The 17,359-nt window shown below is 32.2% G+C and overlaps 1 protein-coding gene across 1 annotated transcript; it reads right to left on the reverse strand.

Annotated features, from left to right (window-relative positions):
- Positions 1–10,063: 10,063 nt before the first annotated feature.
- LOC122589793 lies at positions 10,064–15,792 on the reverse strand. Its single transcript, XM_043762120.1, has 5 exons — positions 14,850–15,792; positions 13,984–14,743; positions 13,676–13,872; positions 10,832–11,404; positions 10,064–10,677 (listed from the first exon to the last, which is right to left on the reverse strand). Exons 1-5 carry the CDS (start codon positions 15,790–15,792, stop codon positions 10,064–10,066), a joined length of 3,087 nt encoding a protein of 1,028 aa, XP_043618055.1.
- Positions 15,793–17,359: the final 1,567 nt, after the last annotated feature.

Raw genomic sequence — 17,359 nt, forward strand, 5'->3', positions numbered from 1 at the left:
ATATAAAAAGGTATTGAAAACATTAATCTCAGAGGTAATCAAATCATTAATGAAGGTCAGCAGAAAGTCCACACGAAACCAACCTACATAATCAAATGGTATCATTAACTCATTAAGTAAAGAGATTAATAGGAGCGAGGAAAGTTTCAATGTTGATTCAGAAACTTTACTTGATTATTTATTTAACTAGAGTGCATGCCCGTGCGTTGTACGGCTAAAGTTCCTATCTTAACGCCTGTTATATACTTATATATGGTTGAATAATACTAAGCCTGAGCTCCAATGATGTAAATACTAAGTCCCGGCGAATGACTAAGAAATGTCGTGGTAGGTGGACCATTATTTATCATCTTTACCTGGCCATTCATAACTTGTTCATCATCATCATTACCAATATTATATTGATATGACTTACAAAGTGACCTATACTTTTGATATCTTGGGACATATTTATCATCATCACAATGGTTACACGTAAAAGGTTGGTTGCAAGTCGTGAGCATTTGTCTACCATGCTGTTTAATGGGTGCCCAGAACTGAATTATACCAAACAACCATTCTGATGAATCCGTTTTAGAAAATGCAGATTGTATCACCATCAAATTGAAGCATATACTGGCCTTTTAAAAAAATTTCTGAATGTGCCACTATTAGAATGAACCTTGAATCCTTTATAGGAAAACAACATTCCTTCCTGCAACTTCGCTAAGAATTTATAAGACTTTTTGTGACTTGCAAAACAGTAGATCAAATTTGATTGCAAAACAATAAGATGAATCAGTAATCACAACTCAACTTATACCAATAAGATGCACACAATTGTCACAAGTTCAGCCTATCTATATTCACACGTATGCATGTATACATACATTACAATGCCCTCATTAGTATTAAGAAGCTATTAATCATTAAGAAGAGGAGCTAAACCACCTTCAGGCTCACAACTTTATATATGTGTCTATATATATACATACATATATTAAAGGATTGTTTACTAAATAGAAAAACATATTAAGCATTAATGTTTGTATTCATAAAAGAATGTTTAATATCAGCAAAAGTAATTAACTGAAATAATGACTCAAAATCGTATCTATGATTGGTGAATATGAAGAGATCAGTGGTAGTTCTTTAATTATTGAAATTAATATATCAATTAAGATGAAGAATGGTAAGAGATTGAAACTGATAAAGTTATTGCAAGAAATTTCTGAATATATATATGCACGTCTTTTTCATTGTATAACATTGTGAGTGTGTGTTCTAATTTTTTTAATCACTTCGTTATGGCTGAATTGAGAATCTGGGGGTATTGTGGAAGAGAAAAGTATTTTTTTTTTCAATATGAGTGATGGCAACAATCAATTGGTGAAAACAATTGAGGATGTATTTCAGTTAGATGAAGACTTGTTGAAGGCAGTTTTGAGGATTGGGTTACCTATTGGTAATTGTTGTGTGTAGTCTGCAAGGTTGATAACATTTTTGAGAAAGAGGTTTGAGAATACAGAAGATGTTATTTTTGATTATAACATGACAATTGTAGAACAGGTACATAATACTATGACAGGGTGGGCATTTTCAGAAGAATTAAACCTTGTGGAAGTGATAGGAGACGATGGTTTTTCTGCTTTCTATGATACAGTAGAAGTGTTGAGTGCAAAAGATGTGAATTGGCTTGGACGTTTTTTAGAGATTGGTCCTGTTAATGAGAATCCAAATGTGTTTCTGAGGAAATTTCAGCATGATATCATGACTCGCATTGAAGTATTAAGGTATTGGTATCGACCTTTGTATGAAGTTGTTGCTGATCATGATGCTGCAGAGTTGGATAATGAAGTTGAGTTGCTTGATGAGATTCCTGCTAATGGAGAGTAGTCTGTATTTAAATTTTCGATTTCCTACTTATGTTGGTTGATTATGAATTGCATGGTTTGAGTCTTTTACTTTTTGGATTAATTTCCATGAATTAAGTTTTGGGTTTGTGTGGAAATTATCTGAAAATGATAATATTTATGCTTTTTCTTAATGTAGCATAAGTAAGAGTCTTTTTTATGGTTACAATGATACTTGGTTGTATTCTTAATGAATTCCAAATTTAAAATTTAAACAATTATAAAGCAAGCAACATAGTTGATCAGGTAAGAGATGATTATAAATCATCCAAGTATAGTTACAATTGATGAACATGATTTATAACTAAAATATAATTCATATAACGTATTTCATTATTTTATGTATGGGTGAGTCTTCCTAAATCATGACCTTTCAAGCATAAGTTGAGTTCAAACCCTGTGACCATGAAGGTGGTTTAGCCTCTCTTTGTGTTGGTATTAAGGATTTCATTGATTAGTCATAGTAAATTCTCTATGTATAGGAATGTATTTGTTCTTCATAAAATTATAGATGTATTGTGGATGCATGGGTGTTAATATGCATCATTAAGCAATGGTTGATCTCAAAGCAACTAATAGTAGTGAATTTATAACTAAAGATTATAACATCAGTAATATCCATTTCTTTTATTTTTTCAAGAAACATAGAATTTATTTTTATGGAACTTGATTCCTTAATAATTCTGAGTGTCAAGACTCATTCATTAAGTAATACAAAACAAAACAAAAAGAAACTGATTTGGTTATCCAGTTTAATCCAACCCATCGTCTTCTTGTGCTTCCTCTGAGAAATAACTTTCCTCACTGCTATAGTCATCTTCCTCATTAAAACACTGTTTTTTAACACCAAAACCAGCTTCAATGGCTTCATCCTCCTTTAGAGATACTATTCTCTCCCTTATTTGATTACGAAAATTTAATAAACAATTGCTTTGATCTGTATTTGATGGTTCAACTCTCATAAATTCCTCTAACCATTCTATGTTTTGACTCAAAATTATCTCTTCCATATTGTAATAAGATGATTCCCCATCTTCACAGATTACATGTACTTGTCCTATATCATCTAATAATATCCACCACAGCATTTTCACCTTCTCTTCATCTTCAACAACATCAACAAATCTTTTTTTCAAAAAATATATCAACCTATGGGCTTCAAAGGAATCATATGCTTTTGCAACTCCCCTCAACAAAACCTCTTTCAGTAAGTTTTCATCCAATTTCAAGACTCTTTTGATTCCTTTAACTACTTTATTTTTCATATTACTCATCCTAAAAACATAACGTTGTCTCCTAGAACTATGTCCCCATTTAAGTAAAGTTGCCTCCATCCTATGAAATATGTTTATTTTTTACTGATAAAATATTATATTTTTATATATGAAAGGAACTTAAAAGGTATTCCACTATTTATAGAGATAACAGGACTCTTTTAACATATTCCTTTGATATGCCTATATATTAAAGATAGTAATAGTATTGTTATAAGAATGAGTTCTTAAAATTTGAAACTGTCAGATTATTAATGATAACCATGTTAATTCGTTTGAAACCTACAAATGTCACATTAAAAATCATAATTTAATGGACTTAGATGCTTTATCTTTATTTTTAAGTAACAGATTCATTTACTCTTATTTGAACTGTTTATCACTGTTAATAATTTGAAAAGACTATTTATTAAATTCGTAATTTTGAAGAGTTTTGCATAATATGGTAATAAGTTTATGTCATACTTCCATACAAATATATATATATATATATATGTGTGTGTGTATATAAAGAGTACTCCCTTTTTTTAATATAAATAAGTTATTTTCAGTTGTTCTAAATTTTGTGAGAATTAGAAATGAATTTTTTAAATTGTTCTTCTTTTAATATGAGTTTACCTGATCCACCTTCTCCAAAATTAAAGTTGATTTCATCAAATATGAATTCAGTTGATGTTGATGTGTATAGTAAATATATTCCATTTGAAATAAATTCTGTTAATAAAGGAAAGGATTTTTGCAACAGGCTTCTTGTAGAAATGATTGAATTAAAAAATAAAATGATTTTTATTGAGGAAGAATTTCAGGAAATCATGAAAAGGTTTTTTTTTTCATGACCATGTCGTTTTATTTCTTTTTTAGTATATGATTATGTTAATGAGTTATTATTTGGTTTTCAGTCTCTTGGTTCCCATTTCGCATGAGCTTGTTGAAGTTAAAGAGATGTTCATAGATATTTTTAATGTGAGGGCTCAAGAGAAAGTCTTGGAATTTGAGAGGAAGTTGGAGCTGTTTAATATGCAGCTTCGTTTAATTGGAAAAAAAAAATATTCATGGAACAAATGAATTTAAATTAATTTGTTATAAGGTTCAAGGTTCTCTATATTAATTAAATGTGATGTTATGATTCTGTTACTAAATTTGATTTCGAATAAGAATTTTGTATTGTATGCTTATTATTATTGTTGTTTTTGTTTAGCATTCATTATTGTTAACTTGATTTGTTATGTGTTAAAGATTGTTATTCATCCTATTTAAATTGTTAAGGATAAAATATGTATTGTCGATGACTATTAAAGTAATGTACATACAAATGTAAAAGCAGTGTACCTTTTTTGTTGCTACTTCTTGACTGTGTTGTAATTTGTATTTTGAATATATTGCCTTTTGAAGAGTTGAATCTTTTGCTTCCATGCACAACTTCATATCCAATAGGAAAATGCATTAGTAGATTCACGTAATATCATTGTTAAATGGAAAAGTACTGTAAGATGCATATATGTACCTGTTTATCAGAACCATCTTTATTGAAGACAAATCATATGGAAAATTTATGTATGTTCATCTGAAATAAAGAGGTAAGAATAATAAAAATAACAATGTATCAAATATACTATGTATGGAAGAAAAGTAAGAAAGCAGGTACACATGTTAAACACTTATATATAGTACCAAAAAAGAGCATAACGATAACCATTATAGAATTATGGTTTGTTAATCAAAAAGTTTGAGGGGTTTACTGATAGTCAATCCAAATTAAAAAGGATATTCAATTGACATCAAAAGATTATCTAAGGTTTATATAAAGTCTAGAAACAAAAGACACAAAAACCCCTGTTCCACTGTGACTCTTAATCATCTTCTGAATTGGAAAGTTCAATTACGTTAAATTCTGATGTTCCTGGGTCCCCTGGCTTTAGGTTTCGCGGTCTGAGATAATATCTTCTTCTAGGTGGGACTGGATCATTGAGGTCATGATATATGTCATTGTCATTTTCTGTGTTGATTTCTTCTTGTACTGGTGCATCTGGTTGGGTATCTTGATCAAGTTCTTTAGCTTCATTAAGTAGCAAGTTGTTAATTGGTGGATTTACTTCAGCTAATACATCATTATGTTCTTCATCTATATGTGGTAGGTTCTCAATTGATGGACTGTGTTGGATTGGTTGATGATTCGCCTCTTCATTTATAGGTGGTAGGTTATGTATTAGTAGAATTTCTTGGCCTGATTGATGATTATCTCCTGAATCTGTGTTAGTCTTAACCAATTCTATATCGGTGTCAACCAATTCTTCTTGTTTTTCAATGTCTAAAACATTATTATGGTGATGTAAGGTTCATATCTATATCTATGGCGTACATATATCATTTTACTCAATCAAATCTATACAATTTTAATGTAATAGTAATTATATTAATTTTTTTTGGGAGTTGTACCTTTTTCATCTCTGATTGAATCTCTGACTTTTAGCATCAGTCGTGATTTCTTTTTCTTTGGTGGTCCGAAGAGTATCGGTCTTAGTTTTATGGTTACCTTGTCTTGTTCACTTTCAGATGTGTCACTATCAGAATCTATTTTCTTTGTCGCTACATTGGGTGCTGATTGCAAGTACAAATATAACGTGAAGTTGTTAGCAACAGAAAAAGACATCATTGTTGATTAAGGATTATCAAGTATTAATTAGGGTTACATATCATCAGAATAATTTTTATAGCAGTCAAAAATTTACTTTCATAATTTTGATAATTCTAATATTTTTTATTTAACTATGTCTTAACTAATAACTGATCACATATATTCATTGAGGTAAACCAAGTATTTATTCGAAAATAAAATCAATAGAGTAATATGATTAATGATATATATAAAAATGAATCTATTTTACCAATGAATTTTTAAAAGTTTTTGAATATCTGTACCTTGATTTGACTGCTTGTTGTTCTTCAATTCTATTGTAATTTTTGCGTATCTACTCTCAATTACTGCACTTTTTGTCCATCTTTTTTTGTTGGGAGTATCTTTGTTTTTGTTTTTCTCATGATTGATGGATGAACGAGACACTGCCATTGTTTTTTAGTATTTGAAAAATAATTAAGATGAAAAAGAAAATCTCATTATCTTCTGTTTTTCTGGAATTGATTTGATAGTAGAAAGGTGAATGAAATTAGCTTATTAGGATGTATTGTTTCCAGATCGATGGTCGGGTAAATTAAAACCTAGATTTGTGTAAATGGAAGCCCATGGGTAGTTCTAAGTGGGTTAAATGTTAGCAGGCCAGGGTTAGTTGTAGATTGATTAAATGTTAGCCCAATGTTGTTTTATGTGATGAAACCCAAAGTTAATTTTTGTAGTATTGAATTTTTTTTTATTAAGATTATCATTTAATTTGTTGAAAATCAATTGACTTTTTGGTAAAAGAATGTATGTAAAGAGTTTTGGTTAGAATATAGAAATGTGTTATGTAATATATCATTGTTTGTGTAAATATTTATATTTGTGACGCAAAATAATGTATATGACCTAATTTATGTGTATGGGTTTATATTTTTGGGGTGAGTCAGATATGGAAATATTTGGATATGATAGCCAACTTTTTAATAGTATGATAGATCCTAAAAGATAAAAAATAATCATAATATGTTTTATTGTATCATTGGAAAGTCAGAATCAGTTGATAGACCATTACTAAATGTATTGAAACTTCTGACTTGATGATGGTTTACATAAAAGTAGGTTATAAAAAACCCATATTTTTATATTTTAGTGATGATGTTCATTCTTTTTACCACCTCCCACCTCCTTTCCTCTTTTCTCTCTTCTTATTAGTTGATTGTTTCTGGATACAAATCTGTTTCATGGATTGTTATCTTTATAGATTACTGAAGATATCTTATTCTTATTATATAATATATATATATATATATATAAATATAAAGATCTTATCTTATTTATATATATATCTTCTTCTTAATCTTATATATATCTTATATATATATATATATTTAATAATTAATTTATTTATTATTATTATATATACTTATACCTTACTTCTTACTTATATATACTTATATCTTATTTATATATATATACATATTCATTAAATCATTATTAATATATTTTAGACTAAAAGATAACTATAACAATGGAAATATAAGGATAAGGATCATATTAGTTGTATACTTTAATCAAAAGGAAAATTGAAAGATTAACGTGGTAAATGATATATTTAAAAATCAAATATTAGTAAAAATGTATTTGAAGATTTTTTTTTATAGATTGAAAGAATATTTTAGTATATAATACTTAGAACAACTATTTTTAAAGGTCAAAGTTTTAAGACATGGCGTTGGATATTTCTCCAAATTCAAAAACTTATATATGTATTTTTAATGAATTATATATTTTAAAAAAGTTAGATGAAAAGGTTAAAATTTATTGTCAAAGGCCAGGTAATTTTATAAGTTGTAAGAAAGTAGATTGTTTATACTTGTATAAGGTAATTTATAATTACAATTTATAGAGGACATATATATATATATATATATATATTGTTGAAAATTAAAAATAAAATCTAAAAGTCCACATATTTAGCTGCTTTAATTTTGTATATAAATAGAGTAGATGTTCTCACACTGCATGTTCAGTTTTTCCCAAATTAATAAAATATTAATTATGAACTATAACGGACAAAAACTGATGAAAAAGAGTAGAGCCTCGTTGTATTCTAACCGGATGTTTCTAATGTGCCTGGGAATACCAAGAGCACTACCAGTAGTTCTATATAATACAACACTACCTAAAATATCTTCATACACTTCATCAAGTTCAATTTTATTAGGGTTAACTGAATAATAATAGAAAAAAAAATAATAATAATGGCTCGTTTGAGATCATGGTTTTTTCATACCAATGATAAACGGTTTATCTTTAGGAAAAATAATAGAAGGAGGTTGAGGATTGAGAGGTTAAGAAGGGTGTTACTTTTGGATGAAGACTTGTTAAGGGATGCATATAGAATGGGTGGCTGGAAAACTGATCTTTGTGAAAATGGGAAGGAGTTTATGAAGGTTCTTAGAAAGAAATTTGATCCATATGCAATTAATATGGACGATGAAGCCAAGACTATAGTGTGGTGGGCGTTCATGGGTTCCACAGTTACGGAGTCAGGGCATGTCAAGATATGTTGGGGTAATGGGCATAGGCGTTGGTATCCATCAAAGACGTTGATTGATTCGGGTAGTTTGGATGTGCTGAGGCAGCTTAACAGCATTCCTTGTAACACATGGAAAGTTCCAGGGAAAGTGTGTAAGTATTTTTCTCAGGAATTGGAAAAAGCTGGAGAAGAAGCGGGTTATGGGGAGTATGTTTCTGAAGATGATGAAGATGTGTGGGGTTGATTGTTTTTTGGGTCAGCATATGTTTCATTTGGTAACACAATGATGTGCTTATTAATATATATATATATATATATAACAATTTGAAAAGATGGTCTGTTTTTTGTTCCAGGATTTACTAAATCCCTGTTTTGTTCTTTCTTTTATGATGAATGGGTAATGTATATATCAGTTATGAATGGATCATATGTTTTATGTTAAGTGTACATTGTTTGTTAGTAACTATATATGGTTGATGCATCATATTATTGATTGTGAAATCCATTTTTGTTGTTGAGAGTGTATTCATAAACCTTTGTTACTACTGTACAATGCTGAATTGGTACATACGTCAATGTTTTTTAATTTAATAATGTATTAGATAGTCTTTTGATATAAATTTTATACTGATTTCGTACTCACATGTTTGAATTTGTGATTATGAGCTGATCATTCATAAGATATATTACGTACGTAGAATGCGATAGTCCTTGTCTAATTAGATATAGACTTCATCTTTGTGTTATTAGTGTTGACTAATAAAGATTTTCAATCCAAATATAATGAAAACATATTATAAGCCAAGTTAGTTAACTATGAGTTGATGTCCTACATAATTTGATGTTATAAGGTATAATGTGATTTGAGCAATTTATGCAGAAAATAATTGGTTAGAAGTCTACTTGTAGAATCATGAAATGTTTGGAGGATGATTTACAGAAAATGATCCTGGGAAAGAATGATGATATGAACTGCCGACAGTAAGGTATGTATCTTGTTTTTAAAGTGTTCCTTAATTTCAAACGTCCTAAAATTATAAATATATTTCTTAATTAAGCTGATACAAATTATTAAAAGCTTCCTTATATACAATATTACGTGTATGATGTTTGAGTTGCACATCATTGTCATCTACGATAAGAATTCGTAATCCCTTAGGTCGAGTAACTCTAGAGAGAGCCACATAAAGCTGCCCGTGGCTGAAAACTGGATTAGACAAATATAACCCAACATGATTGAGTGATTGCCCCTGGCTTTTGTTGATGGTCATTGCATAGCAAGCTTTTACGGGAAACTGTCTTCTTTTCATTACGAAGGGCCATTTTGCAGTGGTTGAAGTCAGGGTTATTCGTGGGATTAATGCAGTGGAACCTAAATTTGAACCTGTCATTATTCTTGCTTTAATCACATACTTACCAAGATCTGTAATTATCATGCAGGTACCATTGCATAAACCCTGACTTGGATTGACATTCCGTAAGAGCATAACCGGTAAGCCCTCTTTAAGAGTCAATTCATGGGGGGGGGGGGGCATTCCTGGGAAATTTAGTGAGTTTAAGAACTCGATTGGATACATTTCTTCTTGTTCCAATGTTTCTGTTGAAGCCCGACATACTTCATCTGAACTTTTGTAAGTTCGAGTGGGCCTGTTTAATTTATCAAACATATGTTTATTGATCTCGTCTGCATCAGAATTTTTTGGAGTTAATATGGCTCTTTCTCTAAGGTATTCCTCATTATCTTTCATTTCATCAAAGTTAGGAAATGTAGCGTTGATGATGTCTTCAATTGGAGATGCAGAGCATGGCACAAGAAATCTCCCTGGAATGTTGACCCAAGTAGGTTCGTCTTCTCCTTCTTTTGTTTTTGCTCCACAACACCGTCTCCAATATCAAGTACCCATTTATTGAATTGCTGTTTTCTCCTATCAAGTTCCCCTGTTGGAGAGTATTCATTCACACGCATACTTCGGGATAGTGTGTAAAGTTGACAACACTTCCACAAAATAGACTTGTTAATACAGGAATGGACAATTTCTTGTCGTTGCCCTTTGGGAATGACTGGCAAAATTTGTCTGAAATCCCACCCAAGTAACACTGTCAACCCTTCAAAGATCCGTGTTCTATTTCTTGGGTTGTTTAAACCTAATATATCTTTCAATGTCTTATCAAGGGCCTCAAAAGCGTATTTTTGTGTCATCGGGGCCTCATCCCATATGATTAACTTTGCTTGCTGCATGAGTGCAGCCAAATGTGTTTTTTGCTTGATCCCACATGTACTATATTCCATGAGTTCCAATGGGATCACAAACCGACTATGAGTTATCCTTCCTCCAGGCAATAACAAAGATGCAATCCCTATAATAAGACAACGGAAAACAGAGGTAATTAAATTAGGAAATTTTTTATTGATCACTTGATATATATACGTATAGTTTCTATTTATATACTTGTTAAGAGTGATATGCATATATGTTTAATAGGTCAATCTGAACTTTTTATTGTTAATTACCTGAAGATGCAACTGCAAGTGCAATTGTTCCCTCTGAGCGCAACCATGAGAGTATAGTTTTATATAGGAATGTTTTCCCTGTGCCTCCTGGACCATAAACAAAATAGAAACCGCCTCTTTCTTTATGCACTGATGCAATGACATTCTCATAGATTGTCATTTGATCAGGATTAAGCTTATGGAAAAGCTGTTCATGTTCCAGAGCTTCTTGTGACTGGTTATAACTGAGTTCTTCACGTATCAACCGATTATCCATAGCTGTGAGTAAGGTTTCATCAGGTTTTGGAATATCGCTGAAATCATCCAATGATTTGCCATTTCTTTGCAAAATTTCCTGTATTTCAACCAAACAATAATTCTTGATTTGTTCATCAGAAAGATGTAAATTGGGAAACTTGAATTGTCGTCTCAATCTGTACAAAATATCTTCAGATAAAGTTTCCCAATTTTCATTCCATATTTCAAGCGGGCTGCGTACATCACAAAACATTAAAATTGTGACGAACAAGTCTCGAAGCTGTGAACCCGTTGCCCAGAGCTTTGCCTCATTTATAGCATCCGTGTAACACCCCGCTAAAGCGGAATATACGGGATGCACAGACAAGTACAAATGCACACAGTACAAGTTCACACAGCCATTAAGATTAATCAAAGATCAAGAAAACAAAGTCATTACAAATCATAATTAAGTCTAGATCAGAAGTACAAATGTTATTACAGAATATAACTGAATCAGAATAGTCAAACTCGTGGGACAGAACAATTGTCTCATCGAACAGAACTTGAACTGGAATAGCAATAAGGTCTTCGTAGCTCCAGGACTTGTATGCACGAACCGTCGCCAAAAGGATGAGCTTAGAACGGAAGACTCTTATGCTAAAGATCTAGTACCTAGCCTGAAAAGCATGTAAGTTCAAAGGTCAACTACGAAAGTAGTTGGTGAGATTCACATAAAGTATTTTATAAATATACATAGTACTGGTATGTATAAAAGTCAAGTCATATAGTCTGTACGGCTGTCAAATGTACCTTGCTGTAATAACAATAGTTTAGAATCTGTAATGTACTTAATATGTATGTCTATTATTACTGCTAAACCGCTTGGCCATAACGAGCTATGAAAATTCAGGGAACTCATGTAATCAGATAGTATATAAGTACGAACTAGGTCAGAACCGGTGACCAGAGCATGTGATCAGAACAGGTGATCAATAAGTCTAGGTAATATGCATTCTCCTGTCCTGAGGAGAATGAGGATGGGCCTACCCTAACAGCGCTGTCCATAATACCTACGGTCCATTCCCAGAACAGGTGGGAGATGAATTGATAGCAGTAAGTCTTAGGTCTCATACATAGACAATAAGTACACACAAGAATGTATTCAAGATCCTGCCCATTCAAGATCTAGAACACACATTTAGAAAATAAGTATCATAACATAAATAGTCTGTCTGTAAATAGTCTGTCTGTACATAGTCTGTCTGTACATAGTCTGTCTGAAAATAGTCTGTACATAAATAGTCTGTCTGTCTTAAGATAGAACATAGTACAGTCAAGAAAATATATATATATATATATAAGTACAAAATAGTTTTCATGCTTTTCAGTCCCCGATAAAGAACTTTAAAAATGTACGAAAGGGGAAATAAGTGAACTCACAGTGATCTGGTACAATATATAGAACTAGTACAGTGAACAAGTACAAAGATAGATAAGTATATCTATCGGGATCCAATTACGCCTTGCCGAACTCCTATGCACATAATAACCATATAGCAGTACATGTATTAGTCTAAGTGATTATTCAAATCACAAATGTCCTTGGTGAACTGATGATTTGGTCCTTTGAACATTTTGACTCAAAATAGTTTTAACTGAACTTTACGTACATGAACTGAGCGAAGGTGAGCCTTAAGTCTGTTTGAACTGAACTTGAACGAATTTAGACATTAAATTCGTTGGACTGAACAGAACGAAGTTAGACATTAAATTCGTTGGACTGAACTGAACGAAGTTAGACCTTAAATTCGTTGGACTGAACTGAACGAAGTTAGACCTTAAATTCGTTGGACTGAACTGAACGAAGTTAGACCTTAAATTCGTTTAGCTAATTTCGTTTTGAACAAGATAATTTCGTTTGATGCAGAAGGCATACGGACATAACACTGAACTTAACAAAATCACGAGTTTTGAAGATTAAGGCATGTTACGACCCAAATTTGATCGCCAAAACAGTTACTAGACTTATTTAAACATAAACCCATCAATCTTTAACACGTTTTTGAAATCAAAATCGACCAAATCATCAAGAACACAAGTCTAAAAGTTTATTTTTAATTTCATCAAAACATAAGATTTGTTGTTGTTACCTCAAAACCGATTACAGAAACACGTTTTGATGATTACAAGGAAGCTAATGATATCAATGATTTCACCCAAACCAACCAAAATCAGGAGATGAATTTAGTGTGTGTTTTAAGGTGTGGGGAGTGAGTGAAGAGAGGTAGGAGGTGATGAATAGTAAACTTTTAGGGTTTTACACTTTCTTTATATACCTTACCATAAAAATGAAATTTCACAACTACAAGGCCCATTTTGCAATTAATTTGAGCTGAGCTCTTTTATGAACCTTTAACATTTACGAACCGAACATATTATATTATTGAGCGAAATCACGAACTCGTCGTACAATATTAATATTTAGATCAATTTGAAGTTCATATAAGCTCATAATGAACATCTAAAGTACGTCTAGAACTCATATAAATTAAACTGTCTGGCCGATCCAGTGGCATATGCACGTTTCTAAGAACTTAAATAGAACATTTCTAGGACGGTTGTTACAATCCGTCCATTCTTTGTCATCATTTAATAGTCCGTATGCAATGCAAGCTTCTTTGTATGTAGCATACTCCGGACCATTAACAGTTTTGATGTCTTTATAAGATTGTGGTCCCCTGACAACACTCAACAAAATCCTCAGATAATATCGTGGACCTGCAGCCGGGTTACAATAAACAATGCGACCAATACAACCTTTCCTGCTCTCACGCCATGTCCAAACATTAAACTTTTTCTGCCACACATACTTAGACGGTATTTCAGCATATGTATACTCACGTGCTCATGGATCTTCCTTATTTAATACAAACCATTCTGTGAACATGGTTTTTTCAATTCCTTCTTCGTTTAGCTTTTTCCGTAGATTCTCTGAATCACGAAGGGTAATCATATGTTGTTCAGGTAGATGGAATGTGAGCCTGATGACTGATGGATAAGAATAGTGAATGGAGAATGCAAGCATTCGCCAGACTGCTTCACATGGTGATAAATATCGGCAGTCCAAATAGTTCTTGATCTCATCAATGATAAGAATATTTTCTGCAGAGGATTGGCCATGAGTTGCAACATTTTCATGGATGACTATTGTTGCTCTATCAGGACCTTTGTTAAGATACTTGAACAGATACTTTATTGCGCGAGATCGGTTGCACCATTCAACATTAATGTGTGCTTTGTATTTGAGTAATAGATACCGATTGTATGGTACAACAAAACCATTGTGGAGTTTTGTCTTACCTTTCTGCACAAATACTCTATTATTCCTTCGTTGATAAACTGGGTATCCATCTGCGTCAATAGTAGTCTCCTGATAAAATGGCCTTGGGAAGTGTTTTTTGCATTTTCCATCTTCTGTGCATGAAGCATTTGGTGAATCAGCCCCGCAAGGACCGTGTAACATAAATTCTAAAACAGCCTCATATAAATCTGGGTCTTCACTTTCCAAAGGTAATTCTGCAGATATGATATCATTTATTTCCTCTGGTGTGTTACATTTTGTTTCAGGACCAAGCCAAATTAGGATATGTGCATGAGGAAGCCCACGCTTTTGAAATTCAATGGTGTATATCCCTGGAGAAAATATGCATTATTAGCCCAATTAAGATGGAAAATTGGTTTTAGCATAGAGAATTTAGGTTGTCCATAATAATGTATACATATTTTTGTTTCCACTTACCTGTTTTGCACTCCCCAAATATCTTCTTCTGCATAATATCTTCCATCAAGAGATCTAATTTCATTTTAAAAATACGGGTGACTGACTCTGAACGATCATGTGATTTATGGCCACTGATTAACGATACCATTTTATCTATTTCCGGCCATTTAGGGTTTGCTGTGAATGTTATAAATAAATCTGGATTTACAAAAGCACGACAAAGGGCCATAACATCTTGGTAATTTTGAACCATATACCTTGGGCTGCCTGTAAAGCTTGTAGGTAAAACTATCCTCTTGCCAACTGCATCAGCTCGCGTATCTCCTTTAGTCACAGCATCACATACATTGTTATAAAGGTCTACACGTAATTCAGCTTGATGATTCCGGGTATATCTCAATTGTTCTTCTTCAACTGCAGTATATGAATCAACCAAGTACTGTTGATATAATCGACCTCCTCTCAATAAGGTAGTTCCTTCATTATTTCTATAATGATATCTGTAACAATAGAATTCTCTCATTGTTACTGTTTCCCGTTTTGTTTTTCGCCTTCCAATGTTCCTATGATATGGTATCTGATTATGATACCCAGTTTCTCCGTAAGGAAACAACAAAGGGTATTGCAATGCCATATAGAGTTGATGCAGTTCAGAGATTCTTTTAAGTCCACCACTTGTTGGGCTAACAATAACATCTCTTGGTTCTGTATTCTCTCCAAATTCGTTTGTAATCAAGACTGCAACTTCAGATACGGTAGGTTTATTATATTGCCTCATTGTAGTTCTCTGACCCAACAAACGAAGTTCACAATTGTTATTATTATTTTCTTCACACCAATCTCGCGCCATTCGGAAAGCCCTGGCAAGAGAATTGTGATTGTCCAACATTTGAGTTAACTCAACCACTATTCTTTCATCTACTCTTTCATCAGTTGAATTACCAGATACAAAAGCAGCCATCCGGTTTCTGGTTTCATTTACAGTGTCAAAGATATAAAGTTGTGCATACCTTGGTTGATCTCCTTCAACAGGTAACAAAGAACCGATTCAATGGTAATTTTGGCCACTTATTCTAAATGTATATAAATTCCTGCCCTGGTTCACAGAGTGATCTATCTTTGCTCCAAAAGATGTGAAACAGAACATACTATTGTAAGTCCTAATATTATCTTTAAATTTTGATGTCTCAGGTTGATCATAATCAAGCAATGTCTTCAGAGGTTCCGAAGCATCCAACAATTTTGGTAATAAGACTTTTCCTTCCTGACAACACGTTGCAAATGTAAGGTAACCCTCCAACTTTGTATTTTTACACCTTTCTTCATACCACATTAATGCATTACAATTTGTACATATATATGTTGGTGGTCCGAAATCAAGACATGCTACATGTACACCTTCAATTGTAGAATAAACCTTATTAGTTTCTCATAAAAAGGTGCATGTTTAATATTTCAGGTATGAAAAAGATTCAAAATGTCAAGAATTTGATATATTATTGCTAATTTAGTTTGTATGAATATGTATTTTTTACCTGATGAAGTGAAACCTGACATCTGACGCGTTCTCTTTTTTATTCCTATAAATAACATAATATTAGATATGGTTGATCATTAAATAGAATTTGTGCTTTTCATTTTGTTTTTTACCTGATCGTTTAGGTTTTTTTGTTGATGTTTCTTCATTATGTGAAGCACCAGATTTACTCCTTTTACCTGGGAATAAACATGAGGGTGATACAATATATATCAGTAGGAAGTTTCTTAAGTTAAACTCGTAAAAGCATCATACTTGAGCCCACATATATATATATATATATATCACACACTTTTGGACTTTTACTTATATATCTTGTATTTGAACATCACCTCATTGCTTTTTGCTTCTTCTAGTTACGCCCTGAGTAGGTTCTTTTCTTTTGCGAGCGTTGACACCCTTTTTAGGAGTAGTACAAACTTCACTTTGTATTCTTTTGTGACTTGTAGTAGTTAGGTTGATTGGCCTGGCTTGTGCTCCCTGCTCTACTGAATTGTGAACTGAGATTTGTAGTGGGTTTAATTATTCATAACAGCATAGGTACCCACATATTACTTTATTAAAAACATAAAGAAGAATTTCACTTATACCTTGTGTAGTTCGTTTTCTTTTGTGAACTGTCTTATCCGTTTTGTGCATAGCATGAGCGAGGTTATTTGACCTGGTTTGTGCTCTCTTGTCTACTGTATCATGGACTGGGATTGAACATGGGTCTAATTATTCTTAATAAGATTAGAAACGTATATAGGGTTATCGAAAATACATATGCAGATTATGTATATGAAATTGTTACAATTTGATATACAATGAAAGCACATTACCTTCTACTTGATTTTTTCCCGGTGGAAGATTATTTTTTGTTACCTTTAGACTCCAATATTTTTGTAAACTTCCATTAGGTGCAATGAAATTACCGGAATGCAAATCTATTGGGTTCTTAAGACTATTTGTAGTTGGACCTATTTGTGTATTAGTTACTTGCAGTCCACAA

Source organism: Erigeron canadensis, chromosome 1, assembly GCF_010389155.1.
Source record: "Erigeron canadensis isolate Cc75 chromosome 1, C_canadensis_v1, whole genome shotgun sequence".
NCBI classification, from domain to species: domain Eukaryota; kingdom Viridiplantae; phylum Streptophyta; class Magnoliopsida; order Asterales; family Asteraceae; genus Erigeron; species Erigeron canadensis.